General features: G+C 55.3%; 1 protein-coding gene across 1 annotated transcript in view; it reads left to right on the top strand.

The window, feature by feature from the left end:
• Window positions 1-8,058, top strand: part of DTYMK (deoxythymidylate kinase) — a 9,519-nt gene extending 1,461 nt beyond the window's left edge. The window contains exons 3-5 of the mRNA XM_007469963.1: window positions 3,469-3,559; window positions 5,109-5,310; window positions 7,938-8,058. Coding sequence (XP_007470025.1) covers window positions 3,469-3,559; window positions 5,109-5,310; window positions 7,938-8,044 — 400 coding nt within the window. The 3' untranslated portion in view covers window positions 8,045-8,058. The remainder of the gene's footprint in view (window positions 1-3,468; window positions 3,560-5,108; window positions 5,311-7,937) is intronic.
• The last annotated feature ends 245 nt before the right edge of the window (window positions 8,059-8,303 follow it).

Raw genomic sequence — 8,303 nt, 5'->3', positions numbered from 1 at the left:
CCTTGTTTTCCCCGCGAACCGCTGGGAAAACGTGTAAACCCCCCTGTTCTTCCCCCCCCCCCCCCCCCAGCTTCTGTGCCTCCCCGCGAGGCTGAATGCGGCTCTTGTTTCTGAGTGGTTGAGAGTCATGCTGGAGGCTGTACCTTTACAAGGTTCTTTAGGTCACGGATCCCAAAGAGCACTAGTTAATGCTTTTTTTCCTTCTCCCCACCCCCCGCTCCCGGCTTTTTGTAATTAATAGACTTTAGGTAGTTTTAGGTACACAGAAAAGAGCCCCCCCCATACCCCCGTCCCTTCTCCCCGCCCAGAGCTGCTCTTATTTATGTCTTTGATGAACCAGTGTTGACACATCATCAAGTGAAGTTGAGTTTATGTTGGGGTGTGCCCTCTCGCGCCCTCTTTTTGACTTACATCATCTTGGTGGATTCCCTCTTCACCCTGCACAACTGTTGACGGAGTGCCTGTGGGGTACGCTCTTAGGTGCTTCTGTTTCCATTTACACACGTGTGTAGGTAACACATGTCATCGGAGGTGTTTTGTTTTAACGTGAATGAATGGGACCCTACCGTGCAGATTACCTCGCGGCTGGCTTCCTGAGGCCGCCTCACGATCTCCACTCTTCCCCTTCTCGCCCGTCCCAGCGGCCTGCTCTCCGGAAAGGTTGCCCCACCTTGGACTGAGGGATGCCAGTGGACGGACGTTCAGGTGGTTGTGCCTTGTTGCCTCTCACAGACAAGCTGGCACCGCTCTCCTCTGGCTTTGGCTTAGCTGGTGGTCTTGTCTGGAAAGGCCTCCCCCTCCGTGTATTAGATGAAAATGAGGGCAGGTTTACAGTCTTTAACACATCTGGAGTTTATTGACATAAATGTTGTGATTTTCGCTTTCTGTGGATTTCTAGAAAAGTAATGTCAGAGCAGCTGAAAATGAGAAACAGTTCTGACTCCATTCCCTAATTGCTGTCTGCTTCCAGGACACAGGCCTGCAAGTCTCTGGGCCATTTGTTCTGCCACAGCTCCCCCTTCTGATTATTCTAGCCACTGCCATCAGATTAGGTTTGCTGACACTTGGAAGTCCTTGGCTGACAGGTCGGATGCTCGGCAGCACTGTGGGCCCTAGTACCCCTCAGGTCTGGTGTGCAGGGCGGGCCTGGGAATGAGTGCTCAGTTAACCTAGGCTGTTTTGAGTTCACCCTGGTGCTTGGAGCACTTTCTGAGGGGACTCTGGTTACTTTCTCAGCCCCTGGTTTTTTGCCCTTTTGTTGTGCTGCGTCTTTACCAGGTCAGTTGCTGGTCGTGGAAGTCATCTCCCCTCCCAGCTGCTGCGCGGTTTCCCTGGCACCGATTGCGGTAACAGCCTCCGCTTCCCTCCCCGGCTGTTTGTCAAAACCTACTGATCCTCTAGGGCCATCCAGGAATTAAATTCCTGGAAATGAGCAATATCTCTTACTTTCCATAGCAATTTAGCAATGTTCTCCTCTACCTGTTTTTAAACTTTTTATTCTGAAATAGTTTCAATCAATCAGGAAAGCTGCGCCAAGAATTCCCGGGCGCCCTTCCCCAGGCTTCACTGGTTAGTAACATTTTGCCACATTTGCTTTACCATTTGCTCGCTCTTTAAAAATCAAGGGCTGTTTTATGAAATGCTGGGTTTACCTGATGTTTCCTCACGAGTAGATTTGGGTTTGCATTTTTGGTAGGAAAACCCCAGAAGTGACATTGGGTCCTCTCGAGGGCATCGTGGCGGGATGTGAGGCCACTTGGGTTTCCCCTGATTAGTGAGGGGGCTGCTGGCCAGGCTCTTCCACTAAGTGACTCTCTTTCCTCTTGTAAATAGTCAAAAGGGGAACTCATAAAACCAAAAATATCCCCTTCCTATGAAACTCACCTCCTAGTTTGTGTTGGTTAGTCATCCTGCTGGAGTCTGTTATTGTGATTTTCTGATTCTGTCATTTCCTCAACACTGATCAACTGGCATTCTGTATAAGGAAGAGCTTTCCTGCCTTCCGCGTCCGTCCATCCATCCGTCCATCATCAGTGGGTCATAAGCGCTACTGTTAGTTGTTTTGCTGTTCAGATCGTTCCAACCTCGGCCTGTGGGAATCCCTTCAGGCTGTGGCTCCTTCGTCCCTTGGACGTGTTTTTGGCATGACAAGGTATTCGGCTTTCCACGCCTTCTGCTTTAGCCGGGGCCAGCTGTTCTCTGCTCTTTGTGGAGGGTGGACTTTAGAGACCGACATCTGCTCAGCCTCTGCACGTGTTCACGTCCCCTGCATCTGTCTGACCCCTGCCATCTCATCCAGCACCCAGGCTCATCTGCCCCATCCTGCCCTCCACGGGCTGGTTTTAGGATCACTGCCCCCACCTACGTAAAGCCTGCCTGGGGCTCACGGGTGGTTGCAGCTCTGTCTTTAGAACGGGGGCATACGGTGCTGTGTCCAAACATCTCAGGCACACCTTTGCCCTTCCACTGTGTTCATTTGGGATACGGGTCGGTTCATTTGACTTTGTATACAATTTTAGGTTTTTTTTCTTTTTTTTTCCCATTCTTGTTGATTTCAGTTTTCGAATACGTAAAACATGAAATGGTTCTAAGAGTCAGAATCATACAGAAAGGTCACTGCCCTGCCCATCCCCTTTCCATCCAAGCCCTGCCCTCCCCTGTCGGTAAGCAGGCCCATTCACTTCTAAACAAAATCAGCAGATACCTGTTGTCTTGACTCACCTTCTGTCTGATATAAAAGCAGCCACCTGTGTGCTCAGTGTGCTTTGCTTTGTTAGCAACATGTCAGGAGGGCGTTTATGGGGCATCTTTCTCATTCTCTGTACAGTTGCATCTTCTGTGCTCATGCCATATTCTACCAGTGTTCTGTTCACAAGATTAGGTAGTTTTAAGTGTTGATAATTTGCACTTAGGAATGACGCTGTGATGGGAATGGCGTCTGGCTGTTGGAGGTGCCCCCCGCTGTGCTGTTCTGTGAGCTTCTCACCTTAACTCTTTTGTTCCCCAAAGTGCAAGCAGTGCTTCTGGCCCATGCCACGCCTCTGCACGCATCCTGCTAAGGTCTCGGGCCGTGGGTGGTGGGGACCTGCTGCCTCCTGCTGGAGGGTGTCCTGGCTCCCAGGTGGATGCAGGAGCATCCTTCACCTCCGGGCCACGTCCAGCCTTCGCTCCCGTTGGCCCGGCCCCTCCTCTCCCTGCAGGGCCTGGCCCTTCCCCTCCCAGAGCCGAGCTGCCTCCGGACAGCTGCCAATGCCCCTTTAGTGGAGTTGTCTTTTCGTGCTGGGCTTTGCTGGGAGTGAAGATTCAGAGCCTTGGGGGATGAAAGTCAGGCTACAGATTGCTGCTCGTGCGTGATCCCTTCATCATATTGGCTTCTGAACTGAATTGTGTCCTCGGGGTGATTTGAGCATGAGACTTCAGGGCCTATGAAGCCAGGACCATGGCTCACAGGCATCCTCTTTTTTGTAGGCCGCTTATTAAGGAGAAGCTGAGCCAGGGCGTCACCCTGGTCGTGGACAGGTATGCCTTTTCTGGGGTCGCCTTCACCAGCGCCAAGGAGGTGAGTGCAGCTCGGGCCCCAGCGCGTGGTTTGTGCCTGGTGTGGGCTCAGTATGGTCCCCATGGGCACAGAGCAGTCGCAGCACGAGTCTCTTCATGTCACTGCCTCTAGGGGTTTGAGATCCCCGTGTTCGCCAGGTTAATTTGGTCTTTATCGACAAGAAGAGAAACCTTTTTTGTAGCTACAGGTTGTTTTCATAGATACAACTGCATTTTTCATTTGGCCGACACATTTCACATCATACGTTTTACACATATGGTCCATCGGCAGACCTGTTTCATCCAGCGTTTTGTTTGCGGAAAAGACGGTGAGAGTGTCTGGGGTGCTTTCATGCTGTGTTCCTGACCCCCTGTTCCAGGGAGCTGCTGTTTCACAGGCATAATGGCAGTGACTACACTGCCCTTTATTCCTGCTTTTTATTTAAAAATTTTCAAACATACCAGCAGAGAAAATAAGCCACCCAGCACCGTCACCTGCCTCAGAACCTTCTGGTCTCTGTGACCCCCAGACACATCATCAGTCCCTTCGTAAACATTTCGGTGCACATCCCCAAAACAGCTTTTCAGAAACCTCGTCTCACCCCATTCCAGAATGTCATCATTCAGTCAGTGTGCAGAGTTTCCAGTGCTCTCAGGAGCCATTTGATCCGTCTTGTGTTTTTACAGTTCGATTGAATCAGAATCCAGCCAGTTACGGTCCATTCTTGAAATGTCTCTTGAATCTCTCAATACTTAGGTTCTTGCATCTCTTTTCTTCCTTCCGCTAAAATTTTTGAATTTTTTATTTTCCCAAGTCGCCTATCAAGAGGCACGGCGTGCCTGGTATCCACTTTCGGTGGTAACAGCCTTTGATCGCGGTGGATTCACGAAGGGCTGCAAAATGACAGCCTCCTAACCCTGCCTGTCTTCCCGCATGCGCTAGCTGGGTCCTCCTTTAGGGCAGTCTCCCGAGGTACCGGCCACACGGCTCCGTCTGTGAAAAGCACGCAGGCTCGGGCAGGGCTGACGGGCTCCCTTCTCCAGTCAGGGTGTCCTGGCAGCACAAGGCTCTGAGCCCACAGCTGGGTTCTAACCCTAAAGCTTCAGAGCTGTGTGGCTCTCTCTTCCTCTAGAAGTGGGGACACTATTTTTAGAGTTTCGAGGATGAATGAGAGGGGGCATGCAGGAGATAGCACACGGGGCGCTGGCGAGCATCTCCAGGATTGGGGTCTTCCCCTCTCTGTAGAAGGGAGTGATGCCCTGGCCCGTCTGCTGCCGCTGCTTGGCCAGAGGGTGTGGGACGCACGCATGATGCCCTCAGTCCCGGGCCCTGAGTGACGCATCCTGGGCCCCGGGGTGTTCTGTCCACTGTGAATGTATTCACATGTCAAAACACAGGAAGGTGATGTGAGAGAAAGCAAAACGCTGGAGACCTAAAGGACAGAGCTGCTGCTGTGTAAGAACTCTCCCCTCAAACGTCAGCTCGCTTTTCCCCCTTTTTGATGAATTTTGAAACCAGGAATGAGACTGCATTAAGCTGGCTCCATAACGGTTGGGTTCTTTGTCTCCAGAATTTCTCCCTGGACTGGTGCAAGCAGCCAGACGTGGGCCTCCCCAAACCGGACCTGGTTGTGTTCCTGCAGCTGCAGCTGGCAGAGGCCGCCACGAGGGGCGAGTTCGGCCGTGAACGCTACGAGAGCAGCCCTTTCCAGCAGCGGGCCCTGCAGTGCTTCCAGCAGCTCCTGGGAGACTCCAGTCTGCCCTGGAAGGTGGGCGCGGTGCCCAGGCCCTCCTGGGGGCAGCACTTTCTGGTCCTGGGGTTGGTGCAGGACGTGGGTCGGTGCCCTGATGCTGGCCCAGGGCAGGGCTGCACGGGCAGCGGCTCCAGAGCAGGCGTCCTGCGCGGGGGACCCTGCGCCGAGCCGGCTGTCCAGCGGGCTCCCGTCCCCTGCTGGATGTCAGCTGTGCGAGGCCAGCACCCAGAACGCAGAGTCCGCGGGTGTCAGGCAGCGGTACTTTAGCTCCCGTGTAACCGGGTCGACCCGCCACAGCTGCCACCTCCCTGCTCTCCGTCCCCGCGGCCTGGCGCCCGCCCACCTCAGGGCACGTGACCCGGCGCCCCGGCCCATCCTCCCTGCACGTGCCCACCTGGCACGGCCGCTGCTCCTCTTAACTGCTGGCAGTGTCCTCGCCAGTCGGGCAGGTCCCAGGGTTCGGGTTCTCAGTTCTGGCACCTCGCGCTTCTCCCTCGCCCTCCAGCTGTGCCTTCTCGCTGTCCTGCTCTGGCTGGTGCTGGTTTGTGGCCAGGGCTGGGCTCCTCTGTGTGCAGGTCCGGAGTACACCCTTGACCTCTCTGTTTGTCTCCTGTGTGCTCGAGGGGGTGGAAGGAAGGGCGTGTCTTTCCCCAGGTGGAGGCTGCAGCACGGTGCCTCAGATCCCCGTCATCTCTCTGCTGGCTGGTTCTATCAGCTACCGAATTCCAGAGTTTTCCTCTGGTTCTTCTTTTTTTGGCTGTGCCACGTGGTCTGTGTGTGGGATTGGTTCCCTGACCAGGCATCGAGCCCCTGCCCCGTGCACTGAGGGCACTGTGCCGCCAGGGAGGCCCCTCTCTGGTGTTTTTCAGTAGTTCTGCGTGGTGCAAGTTCCTCTTGATTTTCATACGACATTTCAGCGCCTGCTGGGAACACGACGAGACTTCACAACATCAGGAATGTGAAAGGGGAAGGCCAGCGGCGCCCTCCTCTCCTTCCTGCACTGACTGTTCGTCTTGTCTCGTTTCCCGCAGCTTTGAGAACTTCCTTTAATGTTCCTGTAGGGCAGGTCTCCTAGCATAGCATTCTCAGCTTTTGTTTATCTGAAAATTTATTTTTCTTAGTATTTTTCAAATTTTTAAAGCAGTCACAAACTTACAGGAAAGTTGTAATGATACAAGGGACTCTTCCCCAGGACCATTTGAGAATAAATTAGTACCTGACACCCTCTCCCTGTCAAAATGGGGCCAGTCACACGGATCCGCTCCTACTGCCTGACCCCCCCGGTCCCACTAGTGACGCTTGTAACAGGACGTGGTTCACAGGCACATCTCTCTGGCCTCCAGCCTGTGACTTTCTCAACCTTGACTTTTTTGAAGGTCGCAACAGTCGCTTTGTAGCTGAACCTCAGATTGACTTTGTGATTGGATCAGGTCGTGTGTCCTTGGTGGGCTGTCGCTGCCCTGTCACGGGCTGCCACCTTCGGTGTGTCGCGCTCCAGCAATGCTCCCCTTGAGCTCTGGGTTAAGCGGTTCATGGTGAAGTCACTCCACGTCCCGCTGTGAGGTGGTGCTTTGAGACCACGTAAAAACCTCGCTATTCATAGACTTCCAGTTCGTTTATATGTTTACACTTGCACGGACTCACGTTTGTACCACTTACTCACCAGCAACCTGCTTTCCTCGCGATAGGAGGCGCAGATTGGCCCGGGTCTGGCCCCTGGGTGACCCCCACCCCAGCCCCGGGCCCTTGTGATCAGTTCCCTTCACTTCCGGCCCTTCCCGGTCCCGGCCCATTACGATCGACCTCTGGGCTCACCCTGTGCTGTCCCGGCCCAGTGTCCCGAGGTGTCCCTGGTTCCATTTTATGGAGGAAGAGATAGAGGTGGTTCTCTGGGCCCCCAGAGGACGAGGGGTGTCCACGTCCACGTCCACATGGGAGGTGCCACGCACCGCCAGCTGCCTGGGATGGTTCTGTGCCGGAGCTCTGCAGCTGGGCCGTGGCCGGCAAGGTGACCTTCAGACGGGGCCGGGGGACCCGTGGGGAGGCGGTGTCGCTCCTCATAGACTTCGTGCCATGGTTACAGCTGTCTGAGCGTGTCTACACCCTGGAGCTTTTCCAGAGTTTGCTGCTCCAGAGGCTGCCTAGAGGCTCTTGGCACCCAGGGCCGAGCCTTGGCTGAGGAGGGGGCTCCCAGGCACGCCTTCCCTCATGTGGCCCGGTATGTGTCCCTCCCTCCGGTGGAGAGTCGCTCCTCTCGTGGGCTGGTCCCCCGGTGACCGAAGGTCTTTGCGTCAGCAAGGTGGGGCAGCCAGCTATCGGGCTGAAGCCCATCATACCAGGGAGAGGAGTCGGACCCGAGTTGGGCTCCCGGCAGAACCTGCGGTACAGGCAGGTCCGGGCGCGTCCGTGGAGGGGCGGGAGTGGGCGCTGCCCTCGCCGCCTCTGCTGGCGGCACCGGGGTCCCCTGGGGGTGAGCGTCATACTGGGGCCGCAGGCGGCTCGGTCCCAAGGGCCCATCCAGCTCACTGTCCCCAGGCGAGGCCGGGGGGTCAGGGACCCCAGAGGAGTGGAAGCCGTGCCCTCCGGAAGCTGCCCCACCCACTGAGAACATTAACCTGTCTCTCCCCTCTGCCCCGGCCCAGACAGTCGATGCCTCCAGGAGCATTGAGGATGTCCACCGGGAAATCCGCGTGCTGTCTGAGGGTGCCATCCGGGCCGCTGCACACCAGCCACTGGGGCAGCTGTGGACATAGAGGGACAGGACCCCCCGTCTGCCATCCGCAAGGCAGGAGCCGCGTGTGCACAGCGTCCGGTGGGTGAAGCGGGACTCCCCAGGGAGCAGCCTGCGGGGAAGCCTCTCCTGCCCTCACCTATGCCCCGAAGATACTAATAAATTAGTTATTGTGTTTTGCTTACTGAAGTTTCACAATGACTGTGTCCAGGCAGTTCCATCGGGTTCGCTGATCTCCTTGTGGACGTCTTCAGACACCAGTAAAGATGAAATGAAAATGG

The sequence above is a fragment of the Lipotes vexillifer genome, unplaced genomic scaffold (genome assembly GCF_000442215.2).
Source record: "Lipotes vexillifer unplaced genomic scaffold, Lipotes_vexillifer_v1.1 scaffold988, whole genome shotgun sequence".
Classification (NCBI taxonomy): domain Eukaryota; kingdom Metazoa; phylum Chordata; class Mammalia; order Artiodactyla; family Lipotidae; genus Lipotes; species Lipotes vexillifer.
This window is presented reverse-complemented; position numbering and strand designations above follow the sequence as displayed.